The following is a 19579-nucleotide window of genomic DNA, read 5'->3' as shown; positions in this document are numbered from 1 at the left end:
CTTGAGTTTTAGTTATGGGGAGGAGATTCCATTCTGGTGATAAAAGATCCAAAATGATGTCATGAACTTCTTCACTTTGTTTTCTTCTTACTGCTGCGTGATGAGGCACCAGTCTGCTTCTGTTGATCTTCAATAAATGCTTTTAAAATATTTTTATTATTGCACGTTTACAAGGTTTGTAGCAAATATAAATAGGAAAATTTGAGTTTTTTTACACCTTAACCCTTGTGCTATCTTAGATGAGCCCACCCTTACATTGACGTGTTCTTCCTACCATGACAAAGGTGGATTAAGGTGGAAAGATTTCATGTAATCCATGGACACCAGAGAAGATCACAAATCATTGAAGAAAAAAGGTTCAGAGCACTGTCTAGTGGGTCTAGATGACCCAACTCCCAACGCTAAAGTAACTAGGATAGCACAAGGGTTAAAAAAATGCTATTTACTGAACAAGCACTGAATAGTCATTTTTTAGTTTTTACATTTTTATTCTTCTTTACTCAGAAATAAATTTTGTAACATTTTCATTCACTTATATTTTAAACTTAAATTATTTCTCATTCCATTTTTTAAAAATGACATTACACGTAGTTTAAAAACAAATAACTCTGTAAAAGTTTGTTTATAATAATTAGAGGGTGCTTTAAATTTTAACTTTCTAGTTTAAAAAAATTCTGTGTAGTAAATATCTACAGGATAGTGAAGCATGGTAGTGGTAGTATCATGCAATGGGAAGATTGGAAGTCTGGTGTTTATGAAGACTGTTCAGTGGGAACACTTTAAATGTTTCTAGTTATGGTCTTTCCTTATAAATGTAAACAAATCCGTTCTGACAGAAGGATTCTAAGAATCTGGTTGAACTTAGAACTGAAGCAATTTCTGAGTTTTCTCATGTCGAAATTTGCCATTTTGTGACCAAAAACCAGAAGGATTGTTCTTATTCTGTAAATGTTTTTTTTTTTTTTTGACAAAGACATGTTTCGTTGTTTTCTGAGACCTCCCCCCTCAGATATGTCCGTGCGAAGTGAACGCATTCAGTGTTTGTGCCGCTGCAAGCCAAAGTTGGAGACTGATAAGGCATGTCAGGTTGGTCTTGTTTGAAATGTCAAGAATTCCACCATAGCACCATATCAAACTGAAGCTGGTCAAAGTCATGCATCTGTATCTCTATACGTCTTCTTCACTGTATATGTTGATGAGTAGATAGAAAATATAGAAGAGGTAAATACATGTGTTGGATATAATTAAAGTTGACAGAAATAAATGCCTCCACAGATCAGCTGAGAAGTGACCGGTGTCACATGACTGCCAGTCAGCCAATAGCAAGTCTCAGCTGGAGTGGCGCCTCTTCACCAAATCTTTACACCGCATTTACAAAGCTCGTTGTAAAAACATCCTTCGGCCCGCTCCGATTGGTCGAGTCCGTGCTCCGATACGTCAAACAGCACAGTATTACAGTTCACAACCATTTTTTAAAGGCGGAAGCGTCGTTCCCGTGGCTTCATCGTGCCTCACTGATGCAAGAAGTTACAGAAAAAGAAAAGAAAAGCAATCTTTGGTTGAGTGTGAAAGGAGCATTCCTGTGCTTTTGAATTTGGTTTGTTAAAAAGAACACAAACAACAAATACTCTGGCTTAAATACAGGCAAATAGTGATGGTTTTACCCTAAACTGCTATAGTTCTCACAAAATTAAATATATAAAAAACAAGTGATATGTGATTGTACACAATAACTTCTTTCGCATTCCAGGTTGCCTAGGCAACGCTCAGTCCCCCGCGCTTTCCGTTCACTTCTTCTTGGCGAAGCGGCTGAACTTCTTCTCCTTGTCTTTCTTGGCAGCGCTGGGCTCCGGCAGGGCAGCTGAGGAGGTGGGGGCGGGCAGGCTGTGGGTTTTGGCTCCTGAGGGCCCGGGCGCCGCCTCCTCCGCTGGCGGGCCCTGAACGGCCTGCTCCATGGCCCGGCTCCAACTCTGCAGCTCGTCCTGCGTTAAGACACACAAAACAGACTCAGAACGGCACATCCATGTCCAGAGGAGTGTCTGTACTTGTTTGCTTAGAGGAATTCGGTGGAGGTGGATGCCCCCCCCCCCTTTTTTTGTGTGTCTGTGAGGTCAGAGCAGACAGAGTTTGAATATCTTACTAAACTTGCTGTTGGCGATTTCAGAAAAAATCATACACTAATTACGTTTAATGTATGCAGCCTTTTGAAAATGATCTGCCCTTTTCTTCTTTTACATTTATTTGCACATTTATTGCACCTAAATATTACACAAAGACTTTTAATGTTGACAAAACGTTTTTTTGAATTGATATTATTCTAAGGTTATGCAAACCTGCCAGGCTCACTGCCAAAAAATAAAGACAAAGAAATAACACAACACAAAACGTTATCGACAAAAGCACGCAATGGCAATAATCATGGCAGAGGTGGTGTGATGGTGCGGAGATGCTTTACCTTTCCAGAATACATAAAAAATAAAAAAGTATTTGGATCTTAACTGGAGTAATGACCACAATCAACCAAAAACTTCACGCTGCAGAACCAAAACAAAGCAAGAAAAAAAACCTAAATGACCTTTTTATAAAGTTAAAATTAAGGTTCAGACCTAATCTGATTGAAGTTAAACAGTTTGATGACCTTTGACAGCTGTTTATCCTGAAAAAGAAAAATCCTAAAATGTTAGAGAATTAAGTTTATTCTGCAAAGAAAAGAAAATACATTTCTCCACATCCAAGATATGGACTCCTTATCAGATAACATGGTATTTTACATTTATTTACGTTTTACTATGTATGGCATCCGCATCGATTTCCAGTATTGGAGATTATCCCGTTTATACCATGGTCACTTCTAAAGAAATCAATTATTCAAACTTTAACCTTATAATTATTAATTTTTCAATCGTTTTTCACAGGAAGCAGACTGTTTGATTCGCAGAGGGACGCGTTGTCATGGTAACGGCTACCACGTCCCGCACCGACCTCGCTCTGCTGTGGCTGGTGAAGACTAACCAGCAGAGGAAGGTGGTCTATGTGCCTGTTGAGTGACACCAAGCTTCATTTCAGATGACGCAAATGTTTGTTTCAAAGAAACAAAGTCTACAAGAAGTTTTTTAGATCGTTTTATGGCAAGAAAAATAGGCAATTAACTCTGATTATTAAATGTGTATCAACAATTTTTTCATTAATTAATAATAAAGTTATATATAAACCTAAGTTTTTTTTTTGCTCTGTTATAAATGGCGTTTAGACCAGTGCAATAATATAGAACATTTAAGCTTTGTGACCAGAACTCCTCTTTTAGTTGTCCATTTTCACTTTTTAATGGCCATCCTTCAACCAATCAGAATCGAGTATTCACCCTAGACCGTGGTATAAACAGATCTAAACCCCAAAAAGAATCTTCTTGTGTAAAACTGAATTTCTAAAGTGATGGATATGTAAGAAAAACATCCGAATGAGGTAGAATACTTTATATCTGGGATGGGAAACTTACCTCATCTTTACACTGGAACAAATACTCGCTGTTGTCTGCAAGACTGCAAAACAAAGGTGAAAATGACGACATTTATTCAAGTTGGAAGAAAAATATCTGGATTTTTTACACATGCAAATATAACTATATTACTATTTTTTTTTACTTTACAATTTTTTTAGTCTAAAACAGCAAATTTGGGATAAAACTTTATTACAAATATATATTTGTTATAGTTTGTCTAAGCAGCAGAAATACTTTTTTTCAGCAAGTTTAGTTTTTCTTAACTGCTGAATCGTAAACCTGACAACAGCGGAGTCTGATCTTAAAAAGTGAGCAAACATTCACTAAAACATCCTACAGATTCTGCCACATTTCAATTCTGTAATGAAATGTTCCATCAGTGAAAGGTGTTCTCCGTTCAGCTCTGTTCTTCCCTTCATCTCCTCCTTCGCCTCCTCACATCTACCTGGTCTGAGTTTGTGGGATTTTCACTGCGGCTCATTTGCAGCTTTAATTCCAGACGTTGACCCCTCCCATGTTTTGACTTTAATCACCATCTTCTCAGTGTGAACTGGAGGCTAGGATAGGTTTGATATTTTTCTAACCTTTACTTGCTGTGAAGGCGTAATTTATCCTCGTTTTCAGGTCTTGAGTCAGCCGCTGAGAAGGACGCGGCGTTGTGGGGAGTTGATCCCGCCCCGGAGCGTCAATCAGCTGACATTTAGAGCCTAATCAGTTAATGGCGTTTAAAGGGTTTTACAAGTGGAAAGGCAAAACATGAGCTTATTGGTGGAGTAATTTAAATAATAAAATGGCTGTTTGCTTCAAAAGAGGCTCCTTTAAAAAAAAAAAAAACTTATTTAGGATTGATTAAACTGACTGTTTTCTAAGCATTTTGGGCTTTTCATCAAGTTGCAGATATTTTTCCTAAAACCTAAAGAATAAAAATGAGTTAAGAGGCGAAGCATCCGGAGGAGGAAGTGGATGCAGAATTGATTTACGGCTTATTCCGGGGAGACTTTCAAGCTTGAGAAAGTTTGGGAAATGCTCTCATTTGCCCTCTTGCAGAGAGTTGGGTGGGATCGCAGCTAAATATGTTTAATGCAGCAGTCCGAAGGTGGTTGGCTTGGCATAAAGACGGGTAGTAGCTTTGATAGGGCTCTCCCATGAAAAGCAGAGAAAAAATGTAACCTTTCACCCCCCCCCCTCAGAAGAGTACAGCTCAGGGAAACAAGAGATTTTGCTTTTTTTTACTGTGGAATCGAGCAGAGAGATGGAGAAGTGATGAAGGGAGCCCCATGAGGTTAGTGTAATGTGGATAAAACATTATTTAAGTGTTGTAGAAAGAATGCAAGTATAAAAATGAATTGTAAGTACAAATCTGGTACAAAAATCTAAATGATTAAAATGTAATTTTATCCCCAATCTTGTGCTGGCTGTATTCAGGACTGCTCTGTGGTGGTCTAATGAAGCCCATCTGAGGTGATGCAACAAAGGTTTTAGTTTTAAAAAGTTTCAAATGTCAGCAACATAAACCCAAACAGTTATTAGCCAAAAGGTTTTTTTTTTTTTTTAAAGAAGCCCTTTCTTAAGTTTTGGAGTTTTGGAGTTTATAAGATAATATCAGAGACTTCCTGTTCATTATTCATTCATTTGCTTTACAATAAAAAGAGATACAAAGAACAGTAAAAATTGAGTAAATGAAAACCTAAAGTTTAAATCAACTGCATAAAAGAGTCAGTCGAACACGTAAAAAACAAATCAAAATAAAATACAATTAGAGACTAAACATTTACTCGTTGTTTGTAAGACTCAATAAAGTTAGGTTCTGTGTATAACAGTCTTGTTCAAACACCCACTCCAATGAAAATTGTGTTTTTGGTGTTTTTCACATGTTGGACGACATAAATTAAGATAATTAAGCTTAAAATTGCTTTTCTGAGTATTTGTTTATTCAAATAGTTCTAGATGAGGAACCGATGAAAATAAAAACGCTATTTAAAAAAAGAGTTTATATGTGAAAATAATCTGTGTGGCCCACAAGCTCCCAGCAACAGTAAAGGGAAGGGGTTGCTCTGTGCCAACAGCCCTGCCCACAACGCAGAGGTGAATTTCTATCGAATTACTGCCGCTCTGCAGAAACTATGTCCTAGAAAACCACAGAGGCTCTTTGATTTGGGCTAAAAATGCCATAATCATAAGTAAGAGACCACTGGGACACTTTAACAGTAGATCAGAAGTATCAGAAGATTTGAAAAGAAATCTAAGACTTTTTTTATTCAGACAAACAAACAAAAAGATTTTTATGGAATCTGTAGAAATATTCCAGTTTTATCAAATGATTCTCTGATTCCTTTAGACGTCTGCCTGAAATGACGTTTAATCGTTCTTCTGGTTTCCTTCAAGCTGACATGTGCATCAGAAAGGTTCTCACCGCAGTTTGGCAACGTGCTTCTTTTTCTTGTAGTTGAAGAGGATTTCCCAGGTGGCGCCACTGAGCGACAGGGGGTCCTCGCCGTGATACGTCAGCCCGTGTCCAAAGCTTTTGGCGTCCTTATAGACGGAGAGCTGACCTGCTCTCAGCACGCAGTACAGGCTGTTCCACGACCTGAGAGGCAGGAAGAGAAACGACTATATAAGGAGCTTCTCTGACAGACACGAGCTTCCAACAAACATATGAACGAAGTTCCGACTGTTCTTTCTCATTCTCCAGTTAAAATCACCTGTAATGACCTAAAAATGTAAAAAAAAAATCAACCCTCAGGAAAAACCACTAATTGAGATTTTTTGAAGAGCAAAACTGGAAAATGTTCGTCTCTGATGTTTTATAACTTTATTTTCAAACGTGTGAGATCTCTTGAAGTTCAAATAATTGAAACTTAAAATACAAAGATAGAGTATAATTGCTGTCAATAAATCTACCTGAGGTCTTTGAAAAACCTATGGTTTTTGGTTTTAAAGGATTGAAAAAATATATTTAAAACATTCTGTAAAATATTTTACACTTACCATTAGTTGTTTTACCTTAAACAACTTGTAGGGGACTTTTTATTGATAATGCTGGTTTTTCTTTTATAGATTTCAATCATGATTGAAGTTCATACATCATGCAAAGTCCTGATTTTATGTCTGATTTTTAGCAATAAAAAGTTTCCTGAAAAGTTTTATTGATGTGCCTCATTATTAACAAATGGAGGGAAAATCCCCCAAAGAGTGCACTTTTGCAGGTTTAGTTAAATATTGAATATAAACGTAAATAAATGGTTGGATGAATAGCATAAGCGATTGACTTTGCAACGGATTTAGGAAAAAAGAGCAATAAAAATATTTTATGAACCTCAAGTTACAAAGTTCAACAGCTGGTAAATAAAAAAACCCCCAGAAAACTCAACTTTTTCTTCAACTGATGGAAAAAAGCCAGTCTGCATTCATGACAGAGATGCACCAATAATAAACAATAATTCAAAATATTTTTCCTCTAAAGCCAAAAAAGAGCAATATTTAAGGCTTTGGTCACAAACCACTTTCCTGCAGCGATTAGATGCTCATAAAATAGAGGTTCAATCCTCCTTCTAGCAGAACATCACAGAATCTAAGCTTTGGCGGTAAGCTCTCTGATGTATCGACTAAAGGAGTCTCCTCTGCCCCACCTGTTGGAGGCCTTCTTCCCAGAGCCCTCCACGTCATGTTTGCGGCTCAGCATGCCCTCCTGCAGCACCGCCTGGCTTCTGATGGACTCTGCAGGCATGGTGGCAGACTTCTCCTGCTCCTTTGGTGTCCCGACTGAGATGGAGGGGTCCAGCTCCAAGGAAGCACTCTCCCTCATGTCTGAAGAGGCCACGAGTGCCGTGGTTTCCCCGGCGGTGCCCTCCAGCTGGGCGGAACTGGGATCCATCGTACCGGACTGCAGCAAGGAAAGCAAAGCTCAGCATTAAGATTGAAGATTTGATTTTTTTTTTTCTTTGGAGCGGGTCATTGCTGTCTTTCATACAGCAGAGAAACGTAAATAATTCCTAACCAGAGTTTGCTCTCCGATTGTGTAAAGTTGTGAAGATTCTTCTGCAAAGCCTGTGTCTTCTCTCCTACAAAAAAGAAAAAAGAGAGGGAAAAATTTGTTTTCTTTTAATGTAAAAATGGCTCTTAAGGTAGACTCCCCAAAAATATTTGGAGAAACAATAACATATTCACAGTTTTTTTTAAATGTTGTCTGTTTTTCTAAGCCTTAAACATGACTGTTTTCACCCTGTGAGTTTTCAAATAATGTGTGAATACCAGCCTAAAATCAAATAAAAATTAAAAGGTACGATAAAGCCTCAAAGTTTTTTTAAAGTATCTCCTGAAATTGTCCCTGAAACCACAAAATATGCTTATTGTTTTCAGGGAGGCTGTGACAAAATCTGTACCATCGATGAGCTATTTACACAAATAATTTAACGTGTGCTGATTATATATTCACATCATTAAATCTAAACGTAAATAAAATTAGCAAAATAAAACTGAAAGAAATGAACTCTCCCCCCAATTTAGTTCTTTTTCATATGGTTGCACTTGCAAAAACATACATTTTTCAAAAGTTGAAAAGATTTTTCTGTCCTCTTATAATAGAAAAACTATAAAGAAGTTTTTTTTCTTCAGATTTATGTTTTTCAAGTAATAATGTTCATCATAATTTTCTTCAAAATATATAGATTTTTTCCACCTGTATTGTAATAAAAACTACTTTTTATTTCCTTTTAGTTACAAAAGTCTGTGAATAAATCCTGGCAAAAAATGCAGCATTCCCAGTCAACTTTCCTCTTTTTTGAGGTATTACCAACGGACAGCTCAAGACTCCTGTAGTCCAGTTTAAATGTAAACAATGGCCATAATTCGTTAACAAGACCCCCCGAGGGGGTGGAGTCAAATCTTTCCAAGTAATTTCTTTTTAGACCACATGTTGCCAATGTTTTTAATGTGTTTTTGCTCAAGTCCAATGTTTTTGTTTGTATGTGTGGATGCCAGACTGACCCTGCAATGATTATGTTTACATATGTTTTTACGCTTTTGGGCTCCAGGAAAACAAGTAAAAGCTGCAGATTTAGGACTTTTTTTTTTTTCAATCCAGATTTTTAGGGCTTTTTGAGCAAAAGAAAAACATTAAATTCTAGGTAAAGGCTTTTTAAAAATCCTTAAAGATTGTGAAAACACAAAAACCTGCGTCTGTACCTGCTGTCCTTATCGGAGCGTTGCTCATCTTTCAGGAACCTCTCCACTTCCTGCTGCTGCTTCCTGAGCTCCAGCAACTCCAGCTGCAACACAGCAGAAAACCAGGATCAGCTGAACATCTTCAATCCTGCAAGGATGGTGTTAGACTTGTCCACACCGTCGTGAGGCGCTCCAGCGCAGAAAAGCGCTCCTCCCAGGTGGCGGTGGATTTCTCAAAGGCCTCATGTCGTTTCAGGAGTTTCTCCACCTCGTCCACGGTCCCGCCCAGGTCTCTGCTCGTCACGTAAGGCTCCTGAGCGATCAGCCAAGCCTCTGCCACCGAGGCGTCACGGGCAAACTGACACACCTCCAACACTGAGTGGAACAGAGGCAGAACTTTGGTTCAAACTATTTAACTACATGCGGAAATTTAAATCTCTTCTGGTAAATTTTAAACTCCAATGAAAACTGTGCTTTTGGTGTTCTTTTTTTGACATTTATAAAAGGAAAAAGCTTAAAATTGCTGTTGTGAGTAACAATTTATTCAAATCAGGAGCAGACGTTTACAAAATATCAAATTTGTAATGTAGAAAAAATGCTGTGATGGCCACAAGCTCCACCACTCCAATTTGAAGACTTTTTGATGTACCGCTGATGTTAGAGTAGATCGTTTGAAGGACTGTAAGCTAGTGGGAGAGTGTGTGTTACACATATAATTTAACGTGTTATACTGATATCATTAAATCTAAACGTAAATATAATTTGCAAAATATAACTGAAAGAAATTAATTCTCCTCCCAATTCAGTTCTTTATCATATGGTTGAACCTGCGTAAACATACATTTCTCAAGATTGTTCTGTACTCTTACAATAAAAAACTATAAAGACGTTTTTTTTCTTCAGATTTATGTTTTTCAAGTAATACTGTTCATTATCATCTTCTACAAAATATATAGATTTTTTTCACCTGTATTGTAATAAAAACTACTTTTTATTTCTATATTTAGTTACAAAAGTCTGTGAATAAATCCTGGCAAAAAATGCAGCATTCACAGTCAACTTTCTTTCTTCTTTTTTGAGGTATTACCAACGGACAGCTCAAGACTCGTTTGAAGGGCTGTAAGCTAGTGGGAGAGTGTGTAAACGAGGGAAGGGGAGGGTGGTGTTGCTCCGCACCAACAGTCCTAGAAAACTTCAGTTTTTTGGGGGATTTTGGCTTAATCATAGTTAAAAGATCACTGGGAACATTTTGAAAATAGATCCAAAAGTAATTGGAGTGGGTCTTTAAGGCCTAGAGGCAAATACAGATATTCAGAGAGCTCTATTTTTGAAAAAAACTAAACACTTTTCATGAGAAAGAAAAAAATGTTGGAGATCATCTGGACTGATTTTGAGGTTAAAATGTGAGACTGTGTGGTTTTACTTACAGAGGCGGAGCCAATCCCATCTGTCGTCCCATTTGAACATCATTTCCTTCCTTTTCTCCATCAGCTGGACCAGCTTCTCTTTGATCTGACAGTCAAATATCACCAGATTTACAACTGTGCCACAAGAATTAGCAATTCACTAACAATAATTTCAGGTAGGGATCATGCTTTTGCTTAGATTCTTTCTGTTTCCCTCTTCATAATTAGTCTTTGCTTTAAAGTCTCCCTGATGAGCGAAAGAGGAGTTAAGGTTTTGGTTTTGCGAGAAGCCCAATTGGTTCCGTTGTGTCAGACAGGAACAATCCCTCAATGAAAACTAATTAAGCCTAATACAAGCAGTAATTTGATGCCCAGCTGAGGGTGAAAGAAGCTCATGTCTGCAGCTCAAGCCTCACCTCAACTGAGTCACGGTGCTTCCGAGTCAGCAAGGCCTTTCCCAGATCTATGCACGTTGGGAATTTGGCTTCCCTGGCTTCAATCTCTGAGCGAATACCCTGGTGGTACTTCTGCAGGAGCTCCACTGATGAGACATCCCTAATGCAGAAGAATGAAGGGCTAAAATACGTTGAATCTGGAAGAAAACTTTTTTTTTTTTTTGCATAATTTAGTTGCAAAGCACTTTAGATGAAATGACCATAATGCACACCTGGGTTTCTCCTGAGTCTCTATCTGCTGGATGATGCTCTCCATCCAGGCCATAAGGTCTCTGGCCATGCTGAAGAAGCGGAACTTCTCTGCTGTGTCCACCAGCTGCGCTCTGCGGCCGTCCGAGGCGTCCAGCAGGCCCTTCCAGGCCTCCATCACCTGTCTGGCTGCGGCCTGGATGTCGGCCGCTCTGTCCCCGGCGTACTGAGCGTGGAGCCTTGAAGCTGTCTCCTGATACTGCTGGACCTTCGGGGCAGAAGAGTCAGCATGCAGATCACAGGAATATACCCTCTTCTAACGTTTTGTACATTGAACTTCATCTATGAAGCAGAACTTCTGTTAAAATGTAAATAACTTTATTGTCAGCTTCCAGAGTCAAATGTTCATTGGTTGCTTCTCTTCTAATCTCATGAATCCCAACTTCATCAGGCAAACGTAACTAAATTGCTTTGGCACAGAAAAACATTTAAAGCCTGCATTCTATCTGTAAAACTCTCCTGGTTGTACAACAAACTGCAAAAACGAGGAGTTTTCTTTCAGATTTGAACTCTCCTTAAACTCATCAAAATAGACAGTTTTCTTTCTTCATTGAGACATTTAACTGAAACATTTCAGTTTGATTGGCGCAGAGAATAAAGTTTTCCTTAAATTATATTTAAATTTTTACACATATTTTACTGAAATTTCCCAACACCTATTTTTTACCATAGGGGAAGAAAACATTGTAATTATTTGCTCCTGTACAGTGAAAGATAAGAATTATGATTTATTTATTTATATAGCAATTTTCATACTTTATAAGTAAAAACAAAGTAAAGTTCGTTTATTTATTTTTTAATTAATTTGGATTTTTTCTTCCTCAGCCGCTTTGAAGGACGACATGCATCTCTGTAATAGCCCTGTAGCATTAATAATAAAAATACATTTCTTTACATTTTTCATTAATGTTTTAGTATCAATGGACTTAAAAATACATTGATTATTTTTTAAAATACATTGATTTATAAATTCAAATTTAAAAGAAATAAATAACATAATATATTTTATGTCTGTAGATTTTTTTATAATTTTATTTTTGGTATACTTTCAGATTCCTTTAACCGTTGCTCTAAAAAAAAAAAATCTTTAATGTATTCAGGTCTTTAATTAGTTTATGAGGTGATCAATAGGAGAGATGGTTGAATACGAAAAGCAAAGTTTTATTAACAAGTTAATTTTCAATATGACTAAACAAAAACAAACAATAAAAAAAGGGAATAACGTTAATTAAATGACCCCAAATTCTCTAAAAAATTAAAGAATTGTGTGAGAAATAAATCCATAAATTCTTTTAAAATTCAAAATTGATGAAGTTTTTAACCCATGAAAAAAAGCTATTTTTGTTTTTTCAATGACAATTTAAATGTTTAATTGCAAAACATTTAACAGAATCATTTAAGTTAATTGTTGAATTTTAGTAATATTCATTTCACTTTATGTTATCAATAAGCTGTGTTTCTGAAAATAAAAACACTCTACCTCCAAACCACGACAAAAGGATATTTGTTTTCCTGTGGGCTGAAATGCTGTCTTCATACCTGGTTTCCTAAAGCAGTGATGTCTCTCTCAAAGGCAGCATGCATCCTGTGGAAGGACTCTGCTATGCTGAAATCTTCACCCACATCTTCTGGCAGCTCCTTTTGCTTCTCGTAGATCTGAGCCACCAGCTCCTTTCCGTCATCAAAGTACCTTCAGCAGAATTTGGCCGTTTAGTGCTGAGAAATCTTTGAGACCATTTTCCTGGTTTTCTTGAACTCACTTGAGCAGGTCGTATGAGGCCGTGAGGAGCTGGGCGCGGGTGTCGATGAGCTCCAACAGGTCGGCCCAGCTCTCGTTGATGCCGTCCTTCCATTCAGCCAAAGACGCCGCCTCGCTGTGGCCCGATTCAATCAGGCCATCTATGGTCAGGTTGACCACGTCCACTCGCTCCTGGCCCACCATCCCCGTCTCTCGAGCAAATTCTCTGAACTTATCCCTCAGAAGCTGAGAGGATATAAAGCGTGGAAAAGCAAAAATGTTTTATTTTCAACAAGAATGAAATAACAAGAAATGAAAGCTGCTGCAGAAATGAAAGCTGCAAGCAGGTGCTACTGGATGATTCATGAAAAGACCCACTTTTTAAAAAAAATTGTGACTTTTCTGTTGGCTTCATCTCCATGGAAACCATGTAATGTTTTGGCTGCCAGGGGATGATGGACAGGTCTCTGTCATTTTTAGAAGAATCGGCCAAAGTACATTTTGGGATTTCCTTAGCAACAGAGGATTTTGTTAACCACGCCCACATTCCTGACATGTTCGTATTGTAAGTCATATCATATCGTTCAGATTTAGCCAACAAATAATAGATTACATTTTCACAATATTACTGTAAAAGTTGAGCGAGCAGCAGGGGAATGGCACTTTGGCGAGCTCTACGACTTTCAATTCTAACTTTTTTAGATGTTCGAGGAGTTAGAAGGCGATAGGTAATTGAAATTTTTGAGATTATTTTGACAAGATGGCAGCCTCTTAATGAGGTCAAGGGTCAACCAAACTTCAGTTGAGATTGTAGACTTAATCTGGCGGCATGAGTGTAAAATAATATAAGGATCTCTCAAAAAAAAGTTTTCTTTTCCCATATTATGGCTAATGTTTCACTACAAAATGGTGACCAAGCTGTAGGTCCTGTGTCCATCCCACCCCACTTCCTTTGAATGCTCCCAAAATGTGTGTTTTGGTTTCGTGAGTGGATTTAGAATTTTTCTTTTTTTTTAGATGGTTTCCGTCTGTAGTACCGTCACATGGTCCAGGTCCTGACCCATCTCCTGTAAGGATGCTACCAAATCTCTCTCTGCAATCCACTGCTCCAGGTCCTGCACCTCTCGGCTCAGCAGGAAGTGATGGTAGGTGTGGTCGAGCTTCTTCCTGCGGTCCTCCGCCAGCTCCCTCAGCCCTGCATACTGCTTATCCACCTGACCCTGCCTTCTGATGATCTCCTCCCTAAAGGGAACCACGACAGATGACAAGATGATTTGGGAAAAATAAAACTACTGTGAATTGTGGGTTTTTGATTGTTATGTACAGTAAAGGCCTGGAAACAAACCCATCAGGATGTTCCTCTGCAAACATCTTCTGGGCCTGATCAGAGAGCTTCTGGACAGAGTCGGCATAGTCATTCACCGCCTGCTTCAGGATCATGTGACGCTTGAGCATCAGCATGGCGCTTTGTTCGTCCTGGGAGGAATTACAAGTTTTATTCGTGCTCTGGGGATCGGACTTCCCTCTCCTACCCGCTCCTGTCCTCACCTTGGGCTTTTCATCCGTGATCATGTAGAGTTCCTGCTCCCCGATCCAGGCCTCCGCCTCATCAGCATCATTGAAATACTGCTGGGCCAAGTTGGACTTGCTCAGTCGCTCCCGACGCTTCTCCATCTCATCCTGGAGCCCGGCCCACGCCGTCTCCAGCTCCGTCAGCTGGTCTGTGATTCGCTCCGCCTCCGGTTTGCCCTCGGCGCCGGCGGCGACCGCCATCCTTCTTCCTCGCTCGATTACTTCATCCACGCGAGGCTGGTGACCCTCTATCTCTCTCTGAAGCGTCTGACGGACAAAAGGAAAATATTACACTAAAAATCACAAAACATGAAAGAATTCAAACTGCTTTCGTCATCGAAATGTTTACCTTGAAACTGCTTTAACAAAAAAAAAGGCAGCAATGTGGAAATGTTACATTTCGGGTGTAGAGTTAAACAGATGTGCTAAAAACGATCACTATAGCTTCTATCTCTGAGTTGCATCCAAAATACGTGTTAGAGTAAATAAAAAAGACAGAGAAATCCAGTTTAAAATCCAAACCTGGTTCTTTTTCAGAAGCATTTGCACCGTCTGAAGGTTGTTGCCATGCTCCTGTGACATTGCCAGAGGCATCCTCTCTTCAATCCACAGCTAAAACACAAACAAAAAAGTAGATCTGATCATAAAAGCATAAAGACAAAAAAAATGTTTGTACATAAAGATAAAACAGTTTAACTAAAAGATAAAAGACATCTTTTTAATCAAATTGAGGTTTTAACCCTGCAAAGTCCACTACGTCAAGGAATTGACAGATATTAAAAATTAAGATCCACATATACAATGTTATTATTTCTTATGAGATAGTGTCAATTATGAAATGTTGTGTAAATTGGGCAATTTTTGCTCACAACAGTGTTAGTTTAAGATGCAAAAATATTAATATCAATATCCAGGAAAAAAAACAGCATATTAACCCACCATCTCAAAACTGATGCATGTAGAACGTGGTGTTACTGTATTATAAAGAATTAAATATCAACTAATGTTGCAATTTTCAATACAGCAAATAGTTAGGCAAGCCTTTTCCCGCCAAAACTGATTTTGATGGAAGCAGCCATTTTGAAATGCCTCTAGTGGAAGATTGATCCATTACAGGGCAGAAAACACAGACCAAGTTATGTTCAATGGGTTTCTGAGGAAAGTTTGAATCATGCTAATGATCAAATGTGAAACAAATAGTCATTTGGGGTTAAAGTGTGTCGTCTCGTTGCTGTTCAGGACTGTTGTTGATGAAAGTTGACACAAATGCAAAAGAGGCTTCAGGTCTTGATTGGCACAAATCCAACCCCAATTATTTAAATTTTGAGCCCTCAATTACTTTGAGAAACCAGCAGTGACGCTTTGACCTTCCTCTGAAGTTACAGTCATGCTTACAAGCTCGTCAGCCAGGTCCCTGTAAAACTGATGGACAGCTTTGGCAGCCTCCAGCTTGCCCTTGCGTTGAGCCAGAGGTGTGAGGAGCTGCTGGAACTCCCTCTGCAGGGCCTGTTGCTCTGCCTCCAGCTCGGGCTGGTCTTCCCTTCCTCCTCCGTGCTTCCTGACGGCCTCCTGGAGCTCCTCCAGCTCCCGGGCGCGGTCACGAACCTGGTTCTCTGTCATCTGAAGACATGATTAGAGTGGAAGATGAAGAGCCGTTTAAGAACATAATCAGGATGCAGAGCAGATGGAGTTCATTGGAGGATTTTTTTGTTTTTTTCAGATCAGAATTACCAAAACAGAAGACTTTTTTTCATATTTCTTAGTTGGTATGTCCTGACATTTTAAAGCAAAGTTCAATCAAGAAATTGGATATACAAACTTGTTTTTGGGTAAATTGCTCTGGTAAATCGAAATACTATCTCTTGAAAAATGCTCAAAGAGTTTTATCTCAACAAAGTAGATATATTTATGCACTTTTCTCCCAACCTAGAGCTGCAATTCTCCTTATTTCAAGACCACATTAATCTTAAAATAGGACTACATTACTAGACATTTTAAGATAAATATGTTTCAATAAATATGAGTCATATGAAACCAGTTCCACTTCCTCCAAAAACTGCCTGTTTCTTTAAACAAAACCATTTTACCTTTTACAAACAAAACATCTGCTTAATTCTATGTAAAGAAAAGTAAAAAGAAAATGTGTTTCTTCAGAAATTTTGCTTAAAATATAATGTTTTCAAAATGAAATGAATCAACAAGATTTCAATACAAGTGTTTATAGCTAATCACAAATTCTGTTAAGAAATTGCACCCAAATAAATTCTACTAGCTGCATTGGGAGATTTGTTTCCACATATAACAAGAGAAAAAATAGCAATTTTTTACTTGTTTTGAGATGGACATATTTCCAGTAGAGAAAGGTACATTTTTTTTATACTCCCTTCTCACCTGATGCTTTTTGAGGAGGATGTTGGCATTCGTCAGGTCTTTGACGTCTTCGTCTCCCCCCTGTAGCTGCTGCTGCAGCTCACCCAGCCACTTCTTCATGTCTGCCAGGCTCTGGTCAAAGAGTTCGGAGCGGTTGGCGTCAAACAGCAGCCGGGCCTTCTCCTGAGTGGTGGACTCCAGTCTGTCCCAGAGCTCGTGCAGTTTGGCCAGACGCTCCGTCACGATCGGCTCATACTCAGGCTTTGACTCCATGAGCTCCTGCCCCTCCTGTGTGTAAAAAAAAACACCAGAAAATACTTGGATCTTAAAACGTTCAATTTGAGTCTGAATCAAAATGGAAATGTACATTTAAACCTTCAATTTTGATCACTTTCTAAATCCATTTTGTCATAAAATAATGACTAACATGCAGAAAATCTGCAGAAAATTAAAACTGTTTAAAAATACCTTTATCTCAGGATCTCCAACTCTCATTGAATTTGTTTAATTATAAAGACTAAATCAGCTCAGTCTTTTATGCTTTTACAGTAAAAGTTTCCAAAAAATAAAGAAGAGAACGCCCTTAGAACAAATTTTTTCCAGTATGTCACCGCTAGAGAGAAATAACAACAGATTGCTTTAAAGCACGGTGGTGGAGGTATGATGATTTGTGCTTGCTTAACAACAACAAAACTCACAAACTTTGCAATCACTGCAAATATCTGTGTTTTCAGAGTCTTTTGGAGACAAATCTTCTTATCCTCTGTCACATAGACAAAGCTAGAGCTGCGTTTGGTCACGCAGCAGGAAAATGTCCCAAAGCACAACAGAAGCAAAAGCCAGAGTCAAAAAAGAAAGTGTTGCTAGAGGTTGGTCAATTATTGGAACTAACCGCTGCATTTCTCTTAGAAAAACTTAGACAAGAGTGTAAAAACTTTAGTTTGGAAATTCTCAACAATAATGCTCTGAAATGCGAATTTGAAGAGGAAAAAAATGTGTCATCAGTTTCAACTCCATCCTTTTAAATGCTGAAAAAGTATTTTATATATATTTGTGATGAATACATCAAGTATTAGAATTTTCTTTTTCGTTAATCTAAAGTTCCACTCTGAACATTTCTTGATCTGTTTTCAAAGCGTTTCCAGTGGTCTTTTTTGTCTGCAAGTGGAGGCATCAGAATGGAGCAGAGCAGGGAGCTGGTGGCCGGCCAGCTTATTTCTACGTCACAAATACGATACGTGTAAAACTGCATTTTTTTGTCTGCTCCTGATTCACAACAACTTGAATAAAGAGATACTCAGAAGTGTAGTTTTGACCTTAATTATCTTTATCTATGTCCCCCAGCATCAGAAAAATGCCAAAATAACATGTTTAAAAACACCAAGAATGCCATTTTTATCGGAGTGGATCCTTATCAAAACACAGTAACTGAAGGGGCCAAACTACCTAGAAGCTTACAATTTCCATTTCCTTATTCCGTCCCTTGATGACATTAATGAATAAAGTGTCAGCTATTTATGTATTAGTTTCTATTGGTAATTTCTAAGACTGATTAAAAAAATCCATTATTAATATTTAATTGATTTTTGCTTTGAAGTCAACTAATTAAATCAATAATTTGATTTTCCTTTTAAGTAATTCTTTTATTTTTTTCCGATCTGCTTTCAGTTAGTTTTTAATTATAGTAATTTCTTAACATGTTAATGAAAGGTCTACCTTTGCTATGTTTATTATAATTTGTGAAACAAGTTTTTTTATAAACAAAAACAAAATCCGTTTGACAAGAAAATTGAAAATAAGATGTTTCTGAATAAAATGTACTCGTAAATATTTCAGTATTTTGGCAGCACTTTCTGAAGCATCAAGGCAGACATTTAAAGCCTAAACTCTAACCTGGTCGACTTTGTTGAGCCAGTCCTTGTTGGAGGCCAGTTCAGCCATGAATGCCTGATGTTTGAGCCATTTGCTGTGGAGGTTCCTGGCCTCGTCGTATGACGTGTCCTGCGCCGTCAGCATCTTCTCGTTGATCCACACAGTCAACTGAGGTAAGGAAAAGTCAAAGCTGCTGGTTAGCGGGAAACCTCACACGTAAAAATCCTCCTCACACAACTCTAAAATGGTAACAAATGCACAGGAAGTGTCATCTTCTGGGTAAATAGAGCAATCGAGTGGAATAGGAGCACATATCTGAACAAATAAGAAATAAATGAGTCATGGATTGGCAGGGAAAAACTCACATCTTGAGTATTTTGCAGGAAGTGCTGCAGGTCACGGTTATCTCTGAGCTTTTCAGACACCTCCTTTGCTCGCTCCTTATTCTTGTTATGCCTGAACAGGAAACACAAAAGCACGGCCACATTAAAATGCACTTTCTCACCAAGTAAACCTTTGCTTTTCTTCAAGGCTCTGCCTAACAGAGGAAAAAGTCCTGGGTTCCTCTGCTTCACTGTGAAGAACAGCTCTCACTTACAGATCAATATCCATTATTACCGGTGCCCGTCTATCAAACTGAAGAATGGGGGGTAATGGGAGCAGCTCCTATGTCCTCCATGCAGCCTCTTGTTAAGCTAATAATAGTGATAAGAAAGCCTTTTGGCCACTGAGGGCGAAATGAGTTTTTCTGCAAAAGCTCAGCACTGCTGACGCTGGCTAAACATGGAGTTCAGCAAAGATAGATGATAAAACTACATTTTTATTTGTAAAAATATACAAAAAAAACTTTTGCTAAATGAATTTGAGATATGCAAACATGTATAATTTAGTAGCAGAGACTCCTGCACTACAAAAACATAAAATCTAATCAAGTATGTTTTATTTGGATCAAGTTTAAATACCTCATTACAGTTGATATGACAATTCCAGTACCTTTTTATAAAATGTACTGACTTGTTTTGACTTGTTGAGACATTTGATATTGAAAACATCTAAGCAATATCTCTATAGGAAATAGCTATTTTTTAACTTTACATAACATTTTTTAGCTTTATCTATGAATGGTGAGTTGCTTTATGAAACAGATTTATTTATTTTAACTAGTTATTTTTCTTTGTTGACTAATTAATGGATCATTTTTAGGAAAAAATTATTTTTAAAAAGTGTAATTGTAGTTTTAATTTCAGATGAATTT

The 19579-nt window shown here is 38.0% G+C and overlaps 1 protein-coding gene across 1 annotated transcript in view; it reads right to left on the bottom strand.

Annotated features, from left to right (window-relative positions):
- Positions 1-945: 945 nt before the first annotated feature.
- Positions 946-19579, bottom strand: part of LOC101175117 (spectrin beta chain, erythrocytic) — a 45985-nt gene continuing 27351 nt past the window's right edge. The window contains exons 18-37 of the mRNA XM_011490164.3: positions 18690-18780; positions 18346-18492; positions 16474-16740; positions 15478-15702; positions 14605-14694; positions 14059-14349; positions 13856-13986; positions 13548-13752; positions 12533-12756; positions 12312-12462; positions 10736-10980; positions 10485-10623; positions 10090-10174; positions 8841-9037; positions 8684-8766; positions 7497-7560; positions 7129-7382; positions 5913-6086; positions 3497-3539; positions 946-1982 (exon numbers count right to left, since the gene is read on the bottom strand). Coding sequence (XP_011488466.1) covers positions 1788-1982; positions 3497-3539; positions 5913-6086; positions 7129-7382; positions 7497-7560; positions 8684-8766; positions 8841-9037; positions 10090-10174; positions 10485-10623; positions 10736-10980; positions 12312-12462; positions 12533-12756; positions 13548-13752; positions 13856-13986; positions 14059-14349; positions 14605-14694; positions 15478-15702; positions 16474-16740; positions 18346-18492; positions 18690-18780 — 3301 coding nt within the window. The 3' untranslated portion in view covers positions 946-1787. The remainder of the gene's footprint in view (positions 1983-3496; positions 3540-5912; positions 6087-7128; positions 7383-7496; positions 7561-8683; positions 8767-8840; positions 9038-10089; positions 10175-10484; positions 10624-10735; positions 10981-12311; positions 12463-12532; positions 12757-13547; positions 13753-13855; positions 13987-14058; positions 14350-14604; positions 14695-15477; positions 15703-16473; positions 16741-18345; positions 18493-18689; positions 18781-19579) is intronic.

This window comes from Oryzias latipes, chromosome 22 (genome assembly GCF_002234675.1).
Source record: "Oryzias latipes chromosome 22, ASM223467v1".
NCBI classification, from domain to species: Eukaryota; Metazoa; Chordata; class Actinopteri; order Beloniformes; family Adrianichthyidae; genus Oryzias; species Oryzias latipes.
This window is presented reverse-complemented; position numbering and strand designations above follow the sequence as displayed.